This window comes from Nyctibius grandis, chromosome 7, assembly GCF_013368605.1.
Source record: "Nyctibius grandis isolate bNycGra1 chromosome 7, bNycGra1.pri, whole genome shotgun sequence".
Taxonomy (NCBI): domain Eukaryota; kingdom Metazoa; phylum Chordata; class Aves; order Nyctibiiformes; family Nyctibiidae; genus Nyctibius; species Nyctibius grandis.
The window spans coordinates 41,742,229-41,766,437 of NC_090664.1; the positions used below are offsets into that span (position 1 = coordinate 41,742,229).

Here is a 24,209-nt window from a genome sequence, read left to right on the forward strand (position 1 = left end):
GGCTCGTTGTCGGGGAGCTTAGATCGATACCACTGCAGCGAAGATTCCCAATGCGTGGAAACAAAACAAAACACGCATTCACAGGAGCACTGCCGTTCAAGAGCATGCATTTCCCAGTTAAAATGAAGGTCGGTCATAAATTACATCTCTGATTCCCTCGGGATTTCTCTCTCTTGTTCTGTTTTGGCAGTTTAAGACCCCTTTGATATTTGAGCAAGGCCTTTCCCTTTGCACATCTGATCTTGATTACAGTTCATGGCAACAGTAATTCTTTACCTCCCCAAGGCAGCAATTTTGAGAAGAGAGAGGGGAAGCAAATACAGTATGATTGATTAGGAGAGAGGCACGCTGCATAGTGCTTTAACCGTTTCTCCATTTTACAGCTGCGTGTCTTCTCCACAGATCGCCCTCGCACACAGCAGCACCAACACTGAGCTTTTCCTATGGGAATGCCCCATGTCCATCAGTGAAATCACTGTCTGGAGGCAGAAAAAAAATCAGGCTGCGTATTTACCTATCAAAACACTGACTTCTGAACAACACAACTGTGGTTTGGGTAGGTTTTTAGATGCCTTCCGTTTCCTGGTGAACACAGAGTAATCAGGTATCAATAAGCACCAAATTTCTTCTTCTGGCTGCAAAGCGCAGCGGACAGGTCTAGGGTTACCCTCCCCACCTCTCTCCCGCCTTACAAAATGAAGGGGAATGTTCTTGCTCAATTTCTGGAATGCAACATTGTCAAAAGAGGGTAGATTTCCACATGGATCAACTTTGTGCCAGTCAGAATTGCCAACTTGCTAAGTCAAAAATACACTGAGGCTTTGCATGAGGGAATGGGATGGGTGGAACTGGGTCTTGCACTGCTTTTCCATGTGCGCAAAAGAGGCGAATGTTCCAGCCAAGAACATGTTGTTGAAAGCAACTGGGACAATGTGAAGGGGACAGAAAATGTCGGACGCTGACTTGCTTTTTTTTCCTATATGGCAATAGTCCTGACTCTCCTCCCCACCACCACCCCCTTAGGAGGGAAGAAGGAAGGAAATGTGATGAACAAAGGACACTCGTAACATTTCGCTAGAAGAAGGACATTTCATAACTCCTCATACATAAGCCTTTCCTAAAATTAATGTAAAACTTCCACAGTGCAGGACAGGAACAAAGTCGTACCAGCTCCCACTGTTCCAGTGACGCAGCGAACTGGCTTGAGGAGCATTTCATAAGCCAAACTTTCTGCTTAGCTAATGCTACAGAAGGCTCCAACACTGGATTTTCCCCCTTTATTATTTTAATTAGACCTTCAGCATTACCTTGGAACATACAACTTGTGAAGAATACCATGTGAAGGAAAAAAAGTGTTTATTGCATTTCACAGAATCACAGAATCAATCAGGTTGGAAGAGACCTCAGGGATCATAGAGTCCAACCGTTGCCCTTACACCACCCTGTCAACTAGACCATGGCACTAAGTGCCATGTCCAGTCTTTTCTTAAACACATCCAGAGATGGTGACTCCACCACCTCCCTGGGCAGCCCATTCCAATGTCTAATAACCCTTTCTGAAAAGAAATTCTTCCTAATGTCCAACCTGAACCTCCCCTGGCGAAGCTTGAGGCTGTGTCCTCTTGTCCTATCGCTAGTTGCCTGGGAGAAGAGGCCAACTCCCACTTCACTACAACCTCCCTTCAGGTAGTTGTAGACTGCAATAAGGTCACCTCGGAGCCTCCTCCAGGCTAAACAACCCCAGCTCCCTCAGCCGTTCCTCGTAGGTCAGACCCTCCAGACCCTTCACCAGGTTGGTCGCCCTCCTCTGGACTCGCTCCAACACCTCAACATCTTTCTTGAAGTGCGGGGCCCAGAACTGAACACAGTACTCAAGATGCGGCCTCACCAGTGCCGAGTACAGAGGGACGATCACTGCCCTAGACCGGCTGGCTACACTATTCCTAACAGAGGCCAGGATGCCATTGGCCTTCTTGGCCACCTGGGCACACTGCTGGCTCATGTTTAGCCGGCTGTCGATCAGCACCCCCAGGTCTCTTTCCACCGGGCCGCTTTCTAACCGCTCTTCCCCCAGCCTGTAGAGCTGCATAGGGTTGTTGTGGCCGAAGTGTAAGACCCGGCACTTGTTCTTGTTGAACCTCATGCCGTTGGTCTCGGCCCATCTATCTAACCTGTCCAAATCCCTCTGTAGGGCCTTCCTACCTTCCAGCAGATCGACACTGCCACCCAGCTTGGTGTCATCTGCAAATTTACTGAGGGTGCACTCAACCCCTATGTCTAGATCATCTGTAAAGATATTGAACAGCACCGGCCCCAGAACTGAGCCCTGGGGAACACCGCTAGTGACCAGCCGCCAGTTGGACTTTGCCCCATTCACCACCACTCTCTGGGCTCGGCCATCCAGCCAGTTTTTAACCCATTTAAGAGTCCACACATCCAAGCCCTGGGCAGCCAGTTTGTCCAGGAGGATGCTGTGGGAGACAGTGTCGAATGCCTTACTGAAGTCTAGATAGACTACATCCACAGCCCTGCCCTCATCTACTAAGCGGGTCACTTTGTCATATTTACCTATACTTTTCACTGAGATGCAAAGGTTGAAGAGCTGGGGGCCCTCCAGCCTGCCTGGGTCACTGGCAGTGGGAGCGTGAGCTAGCACGGAGGCCCAGCACCGCAGTGCCAGCAGCTGGGTCGGTGCCCAGCCTCCCGTGGTGAACGCTGCAGAAGGAGAGCTCTCCTTCACTCTGTCATTCTCTCACAAATCAGCTTAATTATTCTAACGAGGAGAGCTGCGTCCCTCTGTTGCAAGCCCTGCTGGTTTACAGAGAGAGGGAAGTAAATAAAAAGGAACAATTCTGGCTGCTGCTGGGGGAGGGACACAGGAAGAGAGAACAATAATCCTGACTCTCCTCCCTGCCACCACCCTGTTAGGAGGGACAAAGTGGGATGGCTTCGTGCACGCCCCTGGAGTTATTCCAGATCAGAACTGAAATCACTGCTGAAGGAAAAGGCAAGTGAAACAGAAGGCAGAGGCATGTTGTTTTCAAGTTTCCAAGAGAGTGTTGCTAAGGCAAGAAAAGGATGGGATACAAGGCGTTAGAATGTCTGTCCGAGTAACTAATGCACTGTAAATACAGACCTAAGCTCTAATAGCAGGATCCAGTCTTAGTTTTATGCCTTGGGATTTTTTTTTTAGAGTAAGAAGGTAGATTTTAGTTTTTGAGTTAAAACTCTACAAATCTGTCTCCTAAAAGATGTATTCTGGTTCCTTTTCTTGCTCTATATTAGTTTAAGTCTTCTTGCAATCATGAAAATTAGAAACTCATTTTTCTGTAATGAAATATTAGATTCTTATTTACTACATGACTCTGGGAGCTGAAGCTTTAAGCAAACCACAAACTACCATGAGATTTATTACAAAAATATGAGAGCCAAAATTATGTGCAGCCCTACTCATTGTTTTCTATAGTTTTGTCATGTTCCCTCTTATTGTTCCCTCTCTGTGATGACTGAAACAAATCATTCAGGTCTAGATCGCATATGATGATACCCACAAAGCCTCCTCACTATTGTCTGGGCCAAATTAAAAGCGTTTGTCAAGAATAATTGTGGAATGGCATCAAAATTAATCTTCATTTTGCTGGGGATTTAATTATTTCTATTGTGATAAATTATTCATGTTAGAAACTAAATTTATTTATTTCTAATAAAAAACATTTGAAAAATTAGACAATTCTGGCAGTTCTTGTGACGCTCCCCTCTCAGGAAAATTCCTCTGGGTGTTCTCAGCAGTTTATCCTCTCTTTTTCAGCATCAGTTTTACTAAAATGACTTCATCCTGACCTTTATACAGCATACTTACTTCTATCTTTAGCTCCAGTTTGATAAATTACTCCATTTTTAAATCCCATCTTCAGTCTCCAGCTAGATGTTGTGATCATAGTTTTGGCCTTTCAGACTCCAAAGAAAGCTCCGTAAATATTACAAAACCCTTCTCTTCAGTTACATTCCCATTTACCTTTCCTGTATTCATTTCCATGAGCTAAATATATTGCGATGTTAGGAGACCCCCTAGATCCTTTTTCAGCCCTGAAATTGCTTGTTCCTGGTATGATACTTCCCAGAATCAGGAACTGAATGGTACCGTACCACTAACTCACATATAAACTTGGCTGCTCCGGACGGCTCCCTGTCTTAATCCCTAACCTCACCACCGCTCCCTGACTACACCGGGACGTACGGCAGTGTTGCTCAGCTTAGCAGACTTAATACTAACTTTGGAGAAATTTTAAAAAGGAAATCCGTTAGTTGTGCCCTTTTTTTCTTTTTCGTACAAAAAAAAAATTGAGCAAGCTGTTATTTTAATAGATCACAACTCCTGCCTCCTAGAAGCCGCTGTGAAGTTTCTAAACCACAGCAACTTCTTTCCTGGTTTCTGCTAGGTTGGGCACTGTTCTATTCGCCTAAAAGTTTTTAAAAATTCTTGCATCTTCCAGTTTGATTTCTAGCGTTGCAATGACATAAAAAAAAACCCATCAGGCTTTTGTTTTTAAACTCAGTTGTTCACATTATCTTTGTGGTTTCTTAAGTGTTTTGTTCTTTCCGCCTTACCGAGCCTCGCTTGGTTTCTATCCACAAGCTGTAGCTTTCACGGCTTTTTAACTTTAGGGTTTTGTTCCTGATTCTGGGAAGTATCATGCCAGGCTGATTTGCCTTTTATTTCTGAGCCTTTCGTGCTTACTCGTTTTTCTGTTTTCAACCTTTCTTTACAAGGAACAGAAATATAACTTCAAGGGGGGGAAGACGACCAAAGAAAATGCCTTGATTTCAGGAGCCAGGCCTTTGAGAAATGCACCACGAATCCTGAATCTCAGAAGTCCGGAGCATTACCAAGCAGAGCACAAGACACACTAACTTTGAGTAAGCCTTGTTGTATAAAATCCTGTTGAGCATTTATTAAATTCTTAGTATTATCTTAAAACTCACACAGAATTTTAAAATTAGTTTTGTTACTGTCTTTGCTACCATACAGGACACAGCACTAGAATCAGAAGTTACAGCTGTGGAAATTTAACACTTTGAAATCCAGTAACACTGCACAACTACTTACTTTGGTTGGTTTTGGGGCTTTGCTCATGCTAATGAGATGATTTTAACTACAAACTAAATCATAACTTCCCACTGGAACAGAATCCCCATGTAGCAGAGGTAGCATCAAGTAGCTAAAGCAGTATATGCGCACACACACACATAATATATTTACTTTTATTCACACTTCATGCACAGTAGAAATAGAGAAGTCGTTCTGACTGCCTCAGTGTGAGCCTGCTGGGGGGTGTTTTTGTACAGCATGTGTTGCCTTCATTTATTTAATCACCTGCTCTCCCCTAGCACCCACAAGATGCCCCCTTGTCCCATGGTCCTTGTAAAACCCACTGACTTGTTCACGTGCAGTAGGGATGATGCGCTTGGGAAATGGAGGCTGGGGTGTGCTAAGGGTCCAGGCTCTGAACATGTACCACACTTAAAATCTCTCCTGGATGAGATTATCCAGGAAATGTACTGTTAGCCACAACAAATTATTTTCGATATCTCTTTAAAACATTTGGCTGTACTTTCCCATCAAACAACCAAATGCAAAAGTTATTTAAAACAAAAATGTTCATGCACACCAATATGGGAAGATTTAATGTAAGTCCACAGCAGTTACACCTCGTTGTGCTTGGTTGCTGCTGACTTAACCAACACCTGAAACTATAAAATATATATTGTCACAATCTAAGTTAAAAGGGTCATCCTAATGTCTGAGAACCAAGCTTTACTCTAGCTACATCAGTGTAATAATACATGGTGTAATAATAACATGGTATAATACATGGCATACTAAGCCAGCGAAAAGGACTTTTAATAGAAGTATTAGACAAATTTCATACCTATATAAGCACCAATATGTGCACTGCTTTAAGCTCATCTAAAATAAAAAATGTATTTTAAACCGAACAGGTCTGAGACCAAAAATCCATGTTTTGTACAGGCAGTACTTGCAACCAAGAAACTGCACACAGGAGTGCAGCTACTGGAAGAATAACTGGTCTGCAATGACAAGCAAAGACAGCATTTTGGGTTTTCTCCTCCCCTTTCAATGGCTGCTGGCTTTTAGAATTTGCATGATGAAAATTTTTTGCTGGAGGAAAAAAATAGAGCTCCCATGGGGCAGCTTTAACTGCCTCCCATGTGGAACTGGCTTTTCACGGAGTAAATGATCCCATTTACTATTATTCATACATTTAAAGAGACAGAAAATGCTTTCCCTACTCAGCCCAATAATGATGTAGGAGGGAATGAATAAAAAAAAAAAGAGGGGGAAAAAAAGAAAAAAAGGAGGGGGGGGGGAGAGAAAAAAGTCCTCTCACTTGCTACTTTTGCAAGCAACCCTGCTCAATTCAGACCAAGGCCGGCAATTTTGCCCTTTTGTGCTTCTCCTCCTCTTTGTTGAAGGCCAGTACCAGACACGCTCTGCCCCAGGTTCTTTCACTACATTATCAGAAGTCTGCCTTTTCTTTGTCAAGGACAAAATGATGCGTGGTAATAAAAGAAAATAGAATTTGTCTGGTCTGGAGGAGCCAGTTTGTCACCAAGACTTTGCTATCAGTAAGTAAAAATAGAAACCTTTATGCAAACCAGCAGGATTTTAGTCAGTGCAAAAATAACTGAGCTACTGTCCTCTTTCAAAAACTAAAACTATGTTTGCATTCCGTCATGCCAGACAGCAGGAAAACCAATTGTTCCTTAAAACATTATAGAAGTCTGTGCAGACACTGTTGGTACCCAGAGATTTCACAGCACGCAGACTTTTAATTGCCTCTCCTTCCTCTCTGCCGATGAAGGCATCTGGAATATTTCTCTTGTGCACCTTACTGGGGAATACATTAGTTTGTAAAACAGAGCAGGATTACAACGAAAATTGCTGAATACATATGATGTCTGGACATAACTTTTTACAGGTAGCCTTATTGTGAGCATACTCCACTCTATCTTAGCACATGTTTATTATTTTGCAATATAGGTCATATTCAGAGCTTTGAAGAACTAGATAGCTGACCTATAACAGCTTCCTCAATGAGATCATTGATCTGCAAGCTCCAGCATTATATTCCTTTGTCCTCTTTTTAATTTCAAGTTATAGTCTTTTCTTAAACACAGTGCAATCATTTCTGGAACAAACTCAAGTCACCCTGCACATAGCCTTAATACTAATTCAATTTCAGCATCCCATATAGACCTTCTTTATTTGCAGAAGACTATAAACAAAGTCTGCATTTGCTGGGACAAGAATATTCTCACTGACAAACATAATAAACTTCAGTTCTTTAACATCCACAGCGTATCAGGAACATCACATTCCATCCATTCATCACTTCAACCTAAAAGCCTTTTTAGGATGGGTTTTTCATAGGATGAAACTCCTCTCAGATCAGGTGTCTTTTTTCTCTACAATATTCTTACCCCTTCCAACCATAACTTTTGTGGCACTACCAAACTGAATGAAATTTGTTTAACTTTGCAAACAATTTTTCTGAGTGTGCCAGAACACGTCTGGACAATATGAAGATACTGAAAGTATCTCTGACCTACCACATGGCAGAAGAGCAGTGTGTTTCTGGTCAGCAGCTTGGGATAACTTAAAAACACGGCAAGCAAGGGGCTAGGAAATAGGGGCAACAAAAGCTGTTGCAGCAGGAAGAAGAGGACAGGGCTACAAATGAGCGTTTATATAGTAGCAAGTCTGTGGGGGCTATTGAAAGCAGAGGGTGCACAACCTAATACACGTTGATGACCAATCTATTTAAATTGGCCTTTCTAATGGAAGACAGTACTGAAATATTAGACAGGTTTCTACCAAGAACATCCTATACTTATTAAAATGCTTAGTATATTTTTTAATATACTTTTAAAAATGTGTATATATGTATTTATTATGACACATGGAATAAAAGAATATTGCTGTCAGGTGTCACCTGTCCTAGATTAGAGTAGTTTTTAATCTGAATTCATAGAACCAGCTCCTTTTCCCTATAGAAGAGCCCTATCCATCCATATGTCTACAGTTCCTGATTTGCCATGCTATTTCAATTCCATTAACCCAAAATGAGCAGTGGTAGAATATGGTTGCCACACAGCCTGTTGCTGTTGTATGTGGTCAGAATGCTGTTATGTGGTCTATATGTCATTACACATGGACTAGAATTCAGATCCTCCATGATATTTAAACACCAAGGAACCTTGATGTCTAGAAAACCCTTAAGGGCTGTTGGTACAAATACCTGGTGGTCTTAGACAGACTAGCATAAGGTAATAAGAAGCCTGATGAAAAGGAGACAAAACAGCAGGGTCTGTAAAGACAAGCTATCTGAACAAGGTTAAGCTTGTGAAAGGTAATTAATTAGCAACCATTAAAAGTTCTTTCTGTTCCTCTGACCTATCTCCCACAGTCAGCTCCCAAACACTTGTGAGCAGGAGTTTGGAGCAAACAGGTCTGGAAAGTGAGAGCAGCTGCTCAGGAGCTGGGATACTTTGTCACGAGGGGTGTATCCATGGAGAAATGAGTAATAATTTTAAACATCATGATGACACTGCATCCAATCTGAAGTGAGTAATTGCAAAAAGTATGCATCTAGTCAGTTATATCTATCCCTTTCCCCAACACACAGGCTGAGAATGCATAATCCAGTTGGTTTATGTCAAACAGGACGTGAATCCCTGGGAAGCAGTCCACGTCTGCTGAGGCTGAAAAAGCAAAGCCTCCAATCCCAGATCTGTACCTGATTTGGGGCAGATTTCTACCAAGTGTCACTGTCTATCAAGGGGGATAAAGATATTAACATTCTCTGTAAGGTACTTTGTGATCTGTTGATTGAAAGGACTTGTTTATATATACTATATAAATATATATATGTATATACTCAGCATCTTAAAACACTTTCAAAAATATAAACAGCATGACATAAAACCAAATCTTGTTTCAGTGAAATTGCTGCTGTACAGGTAGTTTCTTTCTGACATTCCCAAAGAAAACCCATATATTCACATGCACAACATGAATGCGTATGGCAGAGCGCCACAGGAGGCCTCAATGGAATACTTCACTGAAAAAAAACAAACAAACAGAAAAAACGAAAGTACACTCCAAATTGAACAAGCAGCACTTGTTACAAACCATTTAAACTACTAAGGGGAGCCACAAAACTTGCAACTTGGCTGAAGGATTAGACAGCATTTGACAAGGAACTTGGTGTGCTACACAGTGAATAAAAACCACTTACAAGCTTGCGGGCTTCCATGGAACTTGGACATCTGTATTTCTCCCCTTGGCCACAGGTTTTGAACTTGAACAACTTGAATCTAAAGCAAGAACACTTTCGGCTTCAGAGAAAGGCCTCTAAAGGGAACAGAATTTTAAATAAATATCCTTCTCATGGAGTCATATCTAATGTTGCATGTCACTAAAAGACAGAATTCCCTGAGTTTCAAGAACAGAAACAACTGAGACTTTTCTAGCAAGTCCAGTGACTCCTGAGTACACAAGATTTCATAGGTGTGCCACATGGTCGATTGCTTTTTGGCAGGGCAAATTAACCCTTGCTGAGCCCAGTACAGCAGCAGCTACACTGCTTCTAGCTGTACCCAAGCTCCTGCATTTAAGGCTAACCTGATTGCCATCAGGTATCACATTCCTTGTGACTGACAGCATGGACTGGGTCTTCTCTTTTTCAGCTTGCTTCAGTGGACCTTGCAACAGTAAAGTACAACCATTATAACCACTTGGTTTGAATAGTCTCACAACCCTTTACCATGTGCCAAGCTAACAAAGATGCTCCTCTTTCCACAGGTGGGTGGTCTCTACTAAAAAGGCAGCTCCTCTTTTGCCCCATGCTCCCCCAGGATGAAGGATCTATTCTTGAGGAAGGACCAATATTTAGTGAAAATATTGGGTTCGTCAATTACAGCAAGTAATTCTGCTTACTATCTGACAGTGAGCAGCACAAATCTCTAGCAGGATTTCTGTTATTGAACAACTACATAAGCATATGAAGAACTACTGCTCGTTTTTTTTGTTTTCACACATCTGACAGAATATGATTCAGCCCTGAATACTAACTATATTAAAAAAATGCACCACTGGAGTCTAACTATCATGCTGATTTTCATCTCAAAGTGTTCTTGCTGTATAAGGAAAAGGAGGCTTAAAAAAAAAAACCACAACAAAAAAAAACCCCTTTGCAGAATATGAAAAGGATTTTGCCTCCAGAACTGAGACATGCCCAGTCAGAATGAGTCTCTAACTTGTATCAACTTGTTAATAACCATATAACAACAAAAAGGGAATACTACAAATAATAATTTCATCTAATTCTGTATACAGATAGGGAGATTTGAACGCATTTAGGAAAGAAATTTGCTATTTTTTTTACTACGTTCAACTAAATCAACTATATGAAGTGGTTTAAAAAGAAAAAAGTCACAGATCTGTCATGGACTATGACGGAAATATTTTTTTAAACATGTTCCCATATACCACATACCAATTTATGTTAAAAGGAAAACCTCAAGCTCATTACAAAAGCTCTCACTGGAGCATGATATGAAGCTCAAAAAAATAACACCTATGAAGATTTAACTTTAAAATGCTCCATGACCAGTCTATTTGGTATCATACTTTGAAAAAATGTTTAAAATTAAGTGTTAAAAATTGTTCAGCCTCTTACTTTGTTTTACAGTCTCTACCTAACACTTCTATCTTCTTGATTTAGGCTGGCCACTGCAGGAAGCTGTGTGTCTGTCTCTAAAAAGATAATAAATGAGAACACTCAACACCGATATAAATCCTTCAGGGCCAAGTACATATATTCTGTAAAACACAAGTAGCGGTAAGCAGAAAGGAGAAGTCATCCCATGTAACTTCATATGCCTTGCAGCGAGGTGTGAGCAAAACCCAAGCTCCCATCACAGCCAGTGGAATCACGAACAATCCCACCTACAGAGGGAGACTGAGACGACTTTTCTCAAATGCCTTTTCTTGAACGTGATCTCTGTCCCATCTCCTCCAATACAGACAAATCCTATTTCAAGAGTAACATTTTCCCATTTATGACGTTCAAATTAAGCACACTTACAAACATTACCAGCTTTGAATGATGTAGCAAGCAACAGGCTTGCTACAATCAAAATGCAAAGATTTGACACCATTATTTTCAATGCTGCTGCTAAATAAGATACCCAAGTTTGTACTAAAATTTACTGTAGTGGTTACTCCAGCATATCTATAGTCTAGTCTTTCACAAATAGACAAAAAAAAAAAGCAGATTGTTCCACCCCACAAGATCTTGTGAAACTACTTTTGAAACCCCTACAAAATGAAAGTGTTTTATTAGCCCCACTTCTTCTAACATCATATTTTTGTAAAATTAAACTACAACACTGAACTACTTTTCACACAAATCCCATAAGCTAAAGCTATGAATGACCAAATGATATATAGGACCCTTTTCTGCAAGCCTGAACCTCTCCATCATGTTTTATTAATAGCTAACATGCAAGTAAGTTGAGTCAGCTGCACACATCTGGTTTTTATGGCTAGATATTGATTGAAAGAAACTTCATCTGAAAATTAATTGAGGAAGACAACAATCAAGACTTCTCGGGGCAACTGAAACTGAAGAGAGATTTATAAAGCAGTAAGGGGCAAAGAACAGAAAAGTCCAATTCCCAGTTTAAAAAAAAGTGTAGAACAGTCATCCGAGAAGCGGCTCCAGTGCCCAGCTCACAGAATCACAGAATGTTAGGGGTTGGAAGGGACCTCGGAAGATCGTCTAGGGGTTGGAAGGGACCTCGGAAGATCGTCTAGTCCAATCCCCCTGCCGGAGCAGGATTGCCTAGACCATATCACACAGGAACGCGTCCAGGCGGGTTTTGAATGTCTCCAGAGAAGGAGACTCCACAACCTCTCTGGGCAGCCTGTTCCAGTGTTCAGTTACCCTCACTGTAAAGAAGTTTTCCCTCATATTTATGTGGAACCTCCTGTGTTCCAGCTTGCACCCATTGCCCCTTGTCCTGTCAATGGATGTCACTGAGAAGAGCCTGGCTGCCCCCGCAACAGCGACTGACAAAGCAATTGGTGCACAAACTAAACCAAAGGCTAATCTGTCCTTCCCCCAACAGAGAAAAAAAAAGATATTTATATCTATATTTAAACACACACACATATATATTAAAAAAAAAAAGCTAAATGAGTGCTCCAATCTTATGAAAACTTGTCTAGACATCTATCTGTTAAAAAAATGAACAAACACACAAAACCAAATCAATATTAAAGCATCTATTGATACTTCTTCACTCACTACTGAAAAGGAGTAAAAAAAAACTTTATTAAAAAATGAATTGTTTTATCTACTTCTTACATAAAAACCCAAGAGCCCAGGATCTACTCAAAGTTAAGGATAATTTCAGCAATTGCCAAAAGCCACATCTCCAAGTTCGGGATAATTTCAGCAACAGCCATGAGCTTCATCTTCTAACTCAAATTTCTCCTAACAAGCAAAATCACCTAAGGTGTAATAGATATCTGTCCTCTGTGTGGGACTCATCTACACAATGAATTAACTTGATCCTTCCGCTAACAATCTTCTGAAGCTTCTTGTTCCAGAATTAAGAGCACCTTGTTCCAATTTAGCTTAATCCACTTAATCCATTTGGAATGAGACACACTTATACCGCAAAAGCTAGATGGAATTGGATACTTAATTCTGAAATTGCAATCCAAGATCCGGTCATCTGGGTTTAGATTATAGCTTGCTTCATTGTTTGAATGGACAATTCTTTGGGTGTTTGAAGATGCCTAGTCTTCCTAGTCTAAAGACTTCCTAGTCTTGGAAATCTCTTGCATTCACCAAGTTAAGAGCCAAAAAATTGCCATCCTTCTGCCTAAATTCTCAAAGGTCAATCTGACACACCCATCTAATACACTAACAGGACTTGGGGGTCTTTATAAAACCCAAGCAGTTCACTAATTACGGTTCATAGGAGAGGCACCAGGGTAGGAAACAATGGCAACACATCCCACGTGAGCCTGGCAGCACCCGTACCCAGCACATGGGAGGCTTGGATTCCACAGCCTCCTGCTGGAGCTGTCCACTGCGCAGCTGAGCATGTTGGCTTGTGAGTCCAGAAAGAGGAAGCAAAAATGTAGGTTGCCTCTGTAGCTTACTTGTCAGTGGACTTAAAGGAGGGGGGGCGGCAAGTCCAGACTCCTGGTGGACCTCAGACTATTTCTAAAATTTGATTTATTGGGTAGCAGGAACCATAGGCAGTAGCTCAGTACAAGCATGCTCAAAGCAGACAGAATTAAGAGGAAGTCCACCTCTCTATCACACCCCCTCATTCTCCAGTCTTCCCAAACCAGGACTCCACATCCATACTTTCGCTTTATTCTCCACCCCAAAAATTAGGACCCATCCCAATCCACTCACCCCTGTTACTGTAAGGTGATTAGCAGAAACTGCGTGCAGGGAGGTACCTGAACTGAAAGGTAAGCATCACTGCAGAGACAGTTACGGATTGTGAGTGACTGCTTGTATAAGGAACTTCACCTAATAGTTCATATAACCACCTCCACACAGAAAATTTCAACCACTCACAAGCAGTTTCTTTGGTAAACATCAAACTATCGTACATAGTAAACTTAGTTTACTTGGCAGAGTCAACACTCACATGTTTTGAAAAACCTGCTGATCACTAGACTTGTATGTGCTACGTACATACGTAAGAGCTATTGCTATAAAAGCTGGAAATCATCATCTCTCCTCCAGTTATGTACTGTTATTTGGAAACCAGGTGGAGATGCCACTACATAAATTCAGGAAATTAGACCAGTGCTCTAGATGCATTTCACTGGAGCTTTGAATCAAGCACAGGTAGGAGTTTCAAAAACTGTCTCCTCACATACCGAATAAGCTGCAAGACACGCAACACAGCACTTTAGATCAGGCACTACAATTTGGTAACCTGAACTTTTATCATTAAGGCTCCTAAATCATAAGCGCTCCAGTAAATTACTGGATCTAACCCAGAGAGTCATATAAAATCAATATAAAAATTGTCAGGAATAAGTATAATGCTTTAAGTTTATAACCGGCCTTATTTGAGGTAAACTTTCTGTTGCAGGCTAGCCCTCCAGAGCTGCTGTAATCTGCAAATTATCATTTCTGTTCTAGCAATACTGTGTATTAATTTAGTTTGCATGTCTTCTATTCTAAACAAATGGAAGCTGTTTAGGAAAAGCTATTTATGTCAAGATTTATATTACCTGAAAAAGCAGTGAAAAAGGTTTACCACTTCAATAAAAGGACACAGTGAGTTTATCTGGCTCAATACAGAATATAATGGCAAGAGCTATTTTTGAGTAACAACTCTGCAGGTGCACTTAACTCCTAAGTGTAGCAGTCATCCTACACATAAGCAAGCCCTAGAGATATGATATTATTGCTCTCCATTTGTGAATCTGAATTTAAACAGAAACTTTACACATTGGGATCACTGAATAGAATCCTAACAACATTTCAACTTTTTATTTGAAAGCTGGGAGGCCCCACTGTGTATAAGTACTATCCAAGTTACATTTTCTCTTGGTTTTGTAACTTAAAAAATTCAAACATCTCTATTTTTTTAGTTTTGACACTGTAATAGCTGCACTTAGATGTAATAATGGTCATGAAGCAGACTTCTTTAAAGACTTACAAGGCTTCTCTTAAAACTTTAGATTTAACAGCCTAACTAGAGCAAGAGGAGGCATTATTTATGATTATTCTAAGGCAAACAAACCTGTAATTATTGTCTGAGATGGATAATACAAGAAATTAACTGTGCTGTTCTCTACAAATGAGCTATGATACAATTTTTTTTCACATAGACAATTTGAAGTTAATACCTTTTTCTGAGTCTTCCTATTTTGTTGTAAATTAGTTACTACTATCAGACTAAACGAAGCGAGAACGCCAAGAAACACCCAGTCAAATACATCACTTCTTTGCCTAAAAAATAGCAACATTTTTGTGTTTCACTTCAATATAAACAAGGCGGTCCTGAATACTTCAGTACTACAACAGCCGTACCCCTGAGATTATCTGATTTTATCACCTCAGCACTACTAGAGGGAAGCGAGTGGAAATGCTAGACCAGTAAATTGTTGATTAGCTCAGTCACAGTAATCCCTGATGCAGCGGAGCAACCAGCAGAACATAAAAATTGCTTCATATTATTGGTGAAGAGCTATTACTGAAACTATTCACATCTACGTATCCTTAATACTTGCACCTGAGAGACACGCAGTTACCAAGTAAGGAAATTACAACTGCACTTCTTTCAATTTAGTTAATTAGTATAGAATGAAGATTTGACTACTAGATACAACTTAAAAATAAAGTTACTGCTGTAACACACAAATAAGCAGAACAAAATGCATGCATATGTACACAAACACACACAAATTCAGAGAGGTTTAGTAACTACTAGAAATAGAAAACAGGATTAAACTGAGATTTCTGCCACGCTGTTACCTCCTCCCTGATCTCTAAACTAGGTTCTATTTTGACCTCATCTGTAAGAATACCTGACAGCTGCAAACTTCTAATTTAATTTTCTACTTCCACTTTTCATTTGTATTTATTTCTGTCCTTTCCAGGTTGTTCACTATTCTTTACAATCTTATTACAATTATTTAATAGATCAGTATAGAGCTAAAGGGCACTAAAAAGAAGGTTTCCAGAAATTCTATTATTGGCTTTTAGTTAAGATTCTCTTCTTTGGCCTTGTATTTAACTCTTAGTATTTTTGATTGAACCCCAGTATTTTTTTCAGGGCTTCTAGACACTATTGAAATAGTGTCACCTTTTCCTTATCTGTAAGTGGATTAGTGGGTCTGAGCTTATACGGTGTAGCTGCCTGCAGCGCTGTGCCCTGCATGTGGGAGGCATGCACTGACACCAAAACCTGTCTTTGACTATAGCATGCCTCCTTTCTCAGCAAGGCTTTTGAGTATAGCTTCAGAAGATGCATGAACCATATATAGCCTTACAGTTTAAGCCTCCATGCCCTGCATTAATCATGTTTTCTCACCTTATCCCTCCATTGTTCCAAGTAAGAGATGATTGTAAACAGGGGCTGTCTTTGTGCATGCATCAGCCACAACCCCAGACTCCTACAAGGAAGCTCATTTCTATTTGGCCCCTAACAGTAAAGCCTAAGCATTTGTAAAGTGAAAAGAAGTAGTATCTGATCTACTTGCATCCACTAATTTTCAATCAAACAGGAATCCACTAGTAGCCATCCAAAGCTGACCAATAAAACATGGATTTTTTTTTCCTGTCTTCAGAATAGCCTTGAAGCATGACCACATCAAAACCAACAGCCTCACATCTGCCTCAACTACCTATCTGCAATATAGTTTTGTAGTGTTTAAGTAATTAGATTTTTTTAAACAGCAAAACAGCAACTTTATTTCATCTATTTTCTAGTGCATTTAAAAATAATAAAACATACAGAAAGGCTGGAAGAAAATCCCTCTCTGCTTATACTGTTGTTGTAAGATTCTGTGGTAACCACACTTCTCACCTAATGGAATTTTAGCACTGTGGAGTCCAAACATTTGACTGTTTCATGTTACATTGGTTTTCAGTTCTGGCGCACGCTTTAAGCTTCCCACTTCCTTCTTCAAGACATTAAGCAAAGTTCTAGAACTATCCAAAATCTTCATGTAAGCAGCTTCAGTTTCAGCAAGAATTTTATCAAGCTCATTCCGTGAAGCTACCTTTTGGGCCAGGTTTTCACATACACACTCCAGTTGTTCACTCAGGACTTGGATTTCATGCTGGAGTTTATTTTTTTCCTCTTCTGCTTGCTGTATTTGTTTGTTCAGCTCTTCTTTTTGCATACACAAGTCTTCAATGCATTTCACTAGCTCATTATTGTAACCCTGAAGAACAGCTCCCTGCTGAGTCATCCTCCACTCCCCTCCCTGAGTCCTCTCGCAGCAACAGCCTTCTGCACTCTAGGAAAAAAAAAAAAAAAAGACCAACTAAAAAACGGGAGAGAAAAATTCCGTAAGAGTTCTCATGAATAATGCTACGCTAGCACAGACAGAGCCATGGGGAAAGATGCTCTGTTTAAGGTTAACATGCTAGTTTTGAGTTGTGCCACATCTCTTCCCTTTTCAGGAAGGGGGCAGGACAAAATTCGGCATCTACACTATACCTTTACTGAAAACCGGTCTCTCCTATGATACCCTCATAGCAATACTCAATTCTGGTATCAAAAAAACTTCTATTATATTTTAATACCATTCTGAACAGATGATGCTTTGTACCCCAGACTTCGAGGGTTTGGTCAGAAATCTTCCTCGCAAACTGCGCGCCAGGCAGCCGCTTCCCTCAGAGAGACCGGGGCTGCCTGAAGCAAACCCATCTGGCGCTGTCGGCTACTCACGGCCGCCGGGATGACAATTTTACGCGTATGCCGAGACGCAGACGAGCTGCGTGCTCGCCGGGGGCGGCCGTTAGCGCCCCTCACCCGCCGCCCCCCGCTCACCCCCCCGCCCGGCGGCGGTTCCAGCGCGCCCGGACCGTTCTGCTGCCAGCACCTCGCTCCCTCAGCGGCCGGGGCCGTGGCTGCCTGGCGGCGTTTCTTCAGGTGCCGGGAGAAAACAAGCAAGGCCCGAACCGCGCGGCCGCCGCCTCCCCAGGGACATTTTAACAACCTCCTCACCGCCGAGCACTTCCTCGCAGAAGACAAGCCGTGCACAAAATGGCTCCTACCTATACATCAAGTCCCTGGGCGGAAGGGGAGGAGGGGGTAGGTAAGAAGAGGCCTCCCCTTTCCTATCTCGCGGCCGGGCGCCGCTCTCCCCCGCTCCCCTCGCAACTCCCCCTATTGCCCCCACCTGCCGGGCGTTCCCGCCCTGTCGGCTCCCAGCGAGAAAGCCGGCTGCCCCGCCGCGGCCCAGCTCCCTCTCGGCCCGGCCCGCCCGCGCTGGGAAGGAAAACGAGGCGCGGCGCTGCCGGCAGCGCGGCCCCCCGGGCGGCGGAGGCTCCCCCCTCGGCCAGTCAGCCAGGCGCGCCCAGCCAACGGCTGCTCCCACCGGCAGTGCCTGGGAGCCGGTGGGTGAGGGGTCACGGAAATACCCGAACGTTTCCGAACGCTGCGCCACCCTGACGGGAGCGTGAAAACGTCTCTACGGAAATAACCGATGTTTTCCGAAGACAGGTAGCGTTCGGGAGAGGAGGATGAGGCGGGCCGGCCGGTGGGAGGAGGAGGGAGGGAGGGGAGTTACGGAACGAGCCGATGTTTGCCGAAGGGAGAGATTGAAGGGCGTTGGGCTCGGCGAAGGCAGCCGATGTTTCCCGAAGGCAGAGTCGCCCGAGAGCAAAGGGGACAGAAGGGACGGAGCGTGTCGGAAAGAGCCGAAAAGAGCCGACGTTAACCGAGCGCGGCGTCGCCCGAGTTTCCCGGATGTAGTTGGAGGAGCGGCGGCGGCGGTGGCGGCGGGCGCAGCGGGGGGAGGAGGCGGCCGCGGCGGCAGCAGCAGCGGCGACAGCGGCGGAGTCCGGGCTCCCGGGGTGTCTCAGCGCGTGCGGGGCCGAGTTGCTGGCGTCTCCCCTCTCGTTGTGCGCGGAGGAGATGGGCCCGTGAGCGCTGCTCCCAGCCGAGCTGCCTGAGCCGCCCCCTCCCTCCCTTCCCCCCTCCCTGCCCCGGTCGGCGGCGAGGCGGAGCGCTGCCTCCCCCTCCTCCCCCCTCGGCGCCTGTGGCCCGGCCGCGGCCGTCCCCTCCTGCTCCCCTCACACTCACACACACAGGCCGGGCATTGATGGTAATGTATGCGAGGAAACAGCAGAGACTCAGTGATGGGTAAATCCCTTCCTCCTCCTCCTCTGGCCCCTGGCCCCGCGGGGTCTCCCCCCCTCCCCCCCCCCCCCCCGCCGCCATGTTTGGGCCCCCTTCCCCGGCGGCCGGTAACGGTTGTTCGCTAACGTCTCTCTCTTTCTCTCGCTTTCTCTTTAGCTGTCACGACCGCAGGGGGGACTCGCAGCCCTACCAGGTACCTCAAGCGCCGGCCGCTAGGCCCAGGAGGAGGAGCAGGGGAGGAGAAGGGAGGGGGGAGCTACTCCAGCGGAGGCTTCGGCCGCCGCTGCAGGCCGCGGTGCAAGAGACGCCTCGGCCCCGTCCCTCGGCGCCGTTTCGGGCCCAGGGGGAGCGGAAGGGGGGGTGGCGGCGGCCGCGGGCGGAGGGAACGGGGCTCCGGCGCTGTTCTGAGGCCTGCGGGACTGTGGCGAAGAGGAGAGGCCTAGTGCGACCCATGTAGGGCTTGGGCCTAGGAGTCGCGGAGGGTACGGTACAAGGGGCGGGAGAGCGAGCCGGGGTCACTTGCAGTGGCGATCCAGGGGAAGGTGAGTGTTTTCCTTTTAAAAACAAAAGGCGTCTTGTTCTTCCCCCACCCCCGTCCCCAAGTCCTTTCTTCTCCCCAAAACTGCTGCTGTGGACTGTAACCTGAGCAGGGCATGGTTTTAGACCCTGAATAACTGGGGTTACCAGTAAGGCTTAATTTCTGCAGTTGCCAGCTACTACTCATGGCCAGAAACCATCAGATCCTTAAGCTGCTGACGATAACCTCAGCTTTTGTAACGTGGATACTCTATTCCTCTGCTGTGTCTACTGAAAAAAAAAAAAAAAGTCCTCGGGGTGAGGAATGCTGTATATTGTGATATTGCTCTCCTTAGGGCACAGAATTGAACTGTTTTATTATATTTCTGTGGATTTGTATGACTGAAGTGTAATCTGACAGTCCAAGGTAGCTATCAGTGAGAATTCATGTAAATGTAGACATTTGCCACTCAGAAGCTCGCACTGCAAAATCAAGCAGGTCAAAGTGAGGCAGAATATGTAATTTTTGGTAAATACTTCAAAATGAATCATCACACGTTTTGGGCCCCCAGAATTCGAGGGGTTTTTATTGCATCTGCTACAGGGTTGCTAGTAGTGAAAAAAACTTGCAGAAGTTCAAGGTAGTGGTGAAACTGAGTGGCCTTGACTATAGTATGGAGGACATACTCAAAGTTTACACTGATTCAGTGTAACTTTCTGTTTATATTCTTAATACCAAGTGGAGACTTGTGCTTCTCCCAAAAATGCAGAAGTACTGTGCCCGTTTACTGCTGAAAGTGTGTAGTCCATCAGTGAAAAGACAGAGAAATTAGTTTTTTCTTAAGAGCAAGTGTTATGTTGGATGTAATAGTGGGAGAAAATGATTTGAGTTCTAATTACAGAACTTGTTGCTTTAATGTAAGTAATTAAAATTAGAAAGACTAATGCTGATTGTTTAAATAGGAAATTAAAATTAATTAACTTTAAAAAGTGTTTTGAAAAGAGATCTAAAATTAAGAAATAACATCTTAATATCTGTTCTGTAACTTCATATCTAATGTAAATGCCTATTCTCTTGTGATCTGTTACAGGCTCTTAAGTACTCATCCAAGAGTCACCCCAGTGGCGGTGATCACCGTCATGACAAGATGCGAGACACCACAGATCCTTCACCACCAAATAAAATGTTGCGGCGCTCTGATAGCCCTGAAAACAAGTATGGTGACAACACAGGGCACAGTAAAGCAAAAAGTGTGCATACTCACAGAGTTAGAGAGAGGGATGGTGGTGAGTTATCTTTAATTAACCTTTATTTAAGCAATTACTACTTTCTCATAAATATTAAAATTTAGCCATTATCACTCAGGTGATGAGAGTGTTACGCTAAATGTTCTTTGTACCATGCTTGGAAGACTGCAGTGAAACCAAAGTGCAAGTTTAATTGGAAGCAATCATTTAGGCATTGTAACACCTATTAATTTTCTTATTTTTACAGGTATGGTAGTTTTTCTTATAACCACAAAGATTAAATAATTTTTTTTTTGTTTGTTTAAAAAAAACCTGCTATGTCTCTTTCACTTTAGACATACTGCAGCATTTGATAACATGAAATAGTATTCTGGATTTTTCACTAACAGTAAATATTAGCTGTTCTAGAGACTGTTTTTTTAATAACTGTGTATTGTGGTGCTACACTGTGTAGTTACGTGCTTCATAGACTAAACCCCATAAGAAAAGAAAAAAAACTTCTTCGTATTTAGCTGCTGTGTATAACAACAATCAGAAAAAGATAATTAAAGGTAGCACTTACTAGAGCCTTTCTTGGCAGGAGCTTAGAGAAGAATGTTCACAGTCAAGTCAGCCTCCTGTTTTTTTACAGGATATTATAGACAGTAGTAATATCCCCAGTATTTTTTAACTGATGTTATTTTCTATCCCTGCTTCCTAGAAAGAGTAGGATTTTCCTTTTAATAAAAAATGGTAACAGGTGTAGTTTAGAAAACCCCGGTTACTGACTGAATTTGGAAATGTGTTTTCTGTTTTGTAAGTACTATATTTGGTACTGTATTTGGTCTCTGTGTCGAGTTACAAAGAAGTATTCCAAGTAGAGAACTTAGAGCTTTAAATCAGTGCTTCTTTGTTCTATATAAAGTTAACAACTTGTGATGTATAGATATATTTATTGCGGCACTATTGTTACTTGTTATGATAGTTAAATAAAGAAAATATCTGTAAGTACCTTTTAGGAAATACCAGTTCCACACCACAAATGTGTTTATGGTACCTGAGTGTTCTTAACAATTCCTATTTGGTTTTCCTTCTTTGGATTAATACAGAGGCTCTGTAGACCACTGGTGATGTGATATTATTGTGTAGAAGGATTATAAAAACAGCCATCTTTTGTTAGTACAGTGATTTTCATTATATCTGGTCATACTTGAAGGTACAGTAATCTCAGAATTAAATGCATGTGCAAGGCCAGTAGGCTGCTAATCTGTGCTACTTTTCAGGACACAGGGGTGTTCTCTCTTGTTTCCTGTTCACCTGTCCAAAGATACTAGTCCTACATACTCTTGCAATTCTGCTTAGTTTTGCTACAATCAGTAATTCTTCCTGCTTCAGCGGAGCTACCTATAGTGGAGTTGTGCATATATGAAAACATCTGGAGGATGAGGCTGTATATGGGGAGTGTATTTCTTTATTTGTGTGTTGGAATTGTTTTTAAGATAGGAAAGACATTCTGAAGTTCTCACTGAGTCCAGCTGGATTTAATAGTTGGGGAACGACCTGAAGCGTGGATGTATACAGTAACGATAGAAAATGAATTATTTGTAGTTTTGTAAGTGGAAGGAACACTGTCCCACTGTACCTTCTCCTTCCCTAAGCAGTTAATACAGTGGAAAACTTCCTTTATTCTGATCTGAAAGTGGTCCTTTGCACATCATATGTTAATAGACTGGGGGAAGGAAGTAGTCTTCAACAGTCTGAGGGAAATTACTAATTTTAAAAGATGAACATTTGTACTATTTAGTGGAAATAAGTGGGTTTTTTTGTGTTGTTAGGAGGGTTAGTTTGGCCCCAGTTTCAGCTTTTTAAAATACATTCACAACAACCAAAGTCACGTTAAATCCTGTGTATTGCATGTAGTAAACCACAGCTGAGCAGATGTGAGCAGGAGGATATCAGCTTTGTCTTTGGTTTACTGAATCTTTCTGTCAGTATGAATTGAAGGTAGGTGTTAGCATATAGGTGAAATACTGTGGTATTACGGATATTTGCATACTGCTAATATGCAAAAGACATAATCTAATTTACCATGTTCTCTGTCTATTGAATTACACTGAGGTACTGTTATTGATACAGTATTCCCTTAGTTTTGCAATTGCAAACATACAGTGGAAAAAAGAAAAAACAAATTTTAGAAAAATTGCTAAAATTTTTCATTGAAGTCCTTATAGGACTGAAGAGTATTAATTGGCTTTGATGCTACTTTAGTTTTCTAGCTTGTTTTCTGTCTTTTTACACTCTTCTGAGAGGAAAAAAAAAGTTTGAGGGTGGTGGGGTTTTTTTTGTAATAGCTGTGCATTTCATTATTTTAAAATCAGTGGTGCTTGATTTGGAACTACTACAAAGGTGTTATTGCCCTCGTATGATCTAGCTGAACTTAACAAAACAACCCTCATTGAAAAATCTCCAGTATTTATTTCCCCAAACTGCATTAAAGTCCCAAACAAACAATCTATTTTTCTCTCATCCGTTAGAAAACAAAACAGGACAAGAATCTGTAGTATTACTACTGAACATAAAGCCAAATTAACCTAATCTCTCACTTTCAAGTCAGTGTTTAAAAAGTCACTCCTATATATCTCTTAAGTGATTTTTGCTCTGAAGGGAAACAGCTGGTGTAGCATGCTGATACTTGGGACTCATTTAGTCATGACTGGTTCACTCTTTTGTGGTAAAGACAACTGACTAAATGTCATTTAAAGGTTTAAGTATACACATATAAAATGTAAGAGCTATAATTAAATTGATTGAAAATTAATAACGCAAAAATGGTAGAACCTCCCCCTGTGAATACCTATGGTACCTGTATAAAGTTATTTGTTGTTACAGCTTATTTTTGTAATGCTCATGGCAGAATCTTTTGTATTTGTAGAACTGTAATCCATGGTAAGAAATTAAATTGCTTTCAATTAAGGTTTAAAACATGTTATGGGTAAGCCCTCTGTACTGATACAGTGCAAGCAAAGCATTTTTCAGAGTTGCTTACTGCATGGTTTCTGTGGAAAGACACTACACACAGAGACGATCGTTTATCTGGGGAGAGACTTCCAAGTTTACCTTGGCCTAAACACAGTAGAGTACTTGAAAGTTTTTGTCACATCTGTGCTTTCCAAAGAGTACCTGTATATCCAGCATATCAAAAAACCGCAGTAACTTTGTTCTTGTTTTCAGGTCCTTGTGCATGGGGACATTGTCTCTGTATGCAAGTGTTTAAAACATAATGAACAGCTACCCCCCTCAGTGCATCTCTTATTTCCAGGTCAGCTGCTGTAGGCAAGTGTGGAGTTTGAAGAGATTAGGGGGTCTTACGAGACCAACTCAAATGTGAAGTTCCTTAACAGTAGCAAACAGGGACTTAAAGCTCGCATTGTTTACAGGGAATAGAACTATGAAGGGCCTTGTAGATGCGGAAAAGTATTTCCATTAAAGAAAAAAGGGAAGTACAAAGATTTGAGGGT

The 24,209-nt window shown here is 42.2% G+C and overlaps 2 protein-coding genes across 14 annotated transcripts in view; one reads left to right on the plus strand and one right to left on the minus strand.

The window, feature by feature from the left end:
* Positions 1–18,488, minus strand: part of SSNA1 (SS nuclear autoantigen 1) — a 43,377-nt gene extending 24,889 nt beyond the window's left edge. For 4 of the 11 annotated variants that reach the window (XR_011048533.1, XR_011048532.1, XR_011048531.1 and 1 more), the window contains exons 1-3: positions 17,987–18,488; positions 16,663–17,098; positions 9,321–9,436 (exon numbers count right to left, since the gene is read on the minus strand). Coding sequence is in view for 5 of the 11 variants with exons in the window: in XM_068404964.1 (XP_068261065.1) it covers positions 16,706–17,050 (345 nt within the window). In the remaining 6 variants the exon portion in view is untranslated. The other 7 variants (XR_011048535.1, XM_068404964.1, XR_011048534.1 and 4 more) reach the window with 6 other exon arrangements.
* Positions 18,367–24,209, plus strand: part of WAC (WW domain containing adaptor with coiled-coil) — a 61,179-nt gene continuing 55,336 nt past the window's right edge. Inside the window, exons 1-3 of one of the 3 annotated variants that reach the window (XM_068404961.1) lie at positions 18,367–18,951; positions 19,105–19,141; positions 20,556–20,751. In XM_068404961.1, coding sequence (XP_068261062.1) covers positions 18,911–18,951; positions 19,105–19,141; positions 20,556–20,751 — 274 coding nt within the window. In that variant the 5' untranslated portion in view covers positions 18,367–18,910. Of the gene's footprint in view, positions 18,952–19,104; positions 19,142–19,197; positions 19,491–20,555; positions 20,752–24,209 lie in introns of those variants that run through there. The other 2 variants (XM_068404960.1, XM_068404962.1) reach the window with 2 other exon arrangements.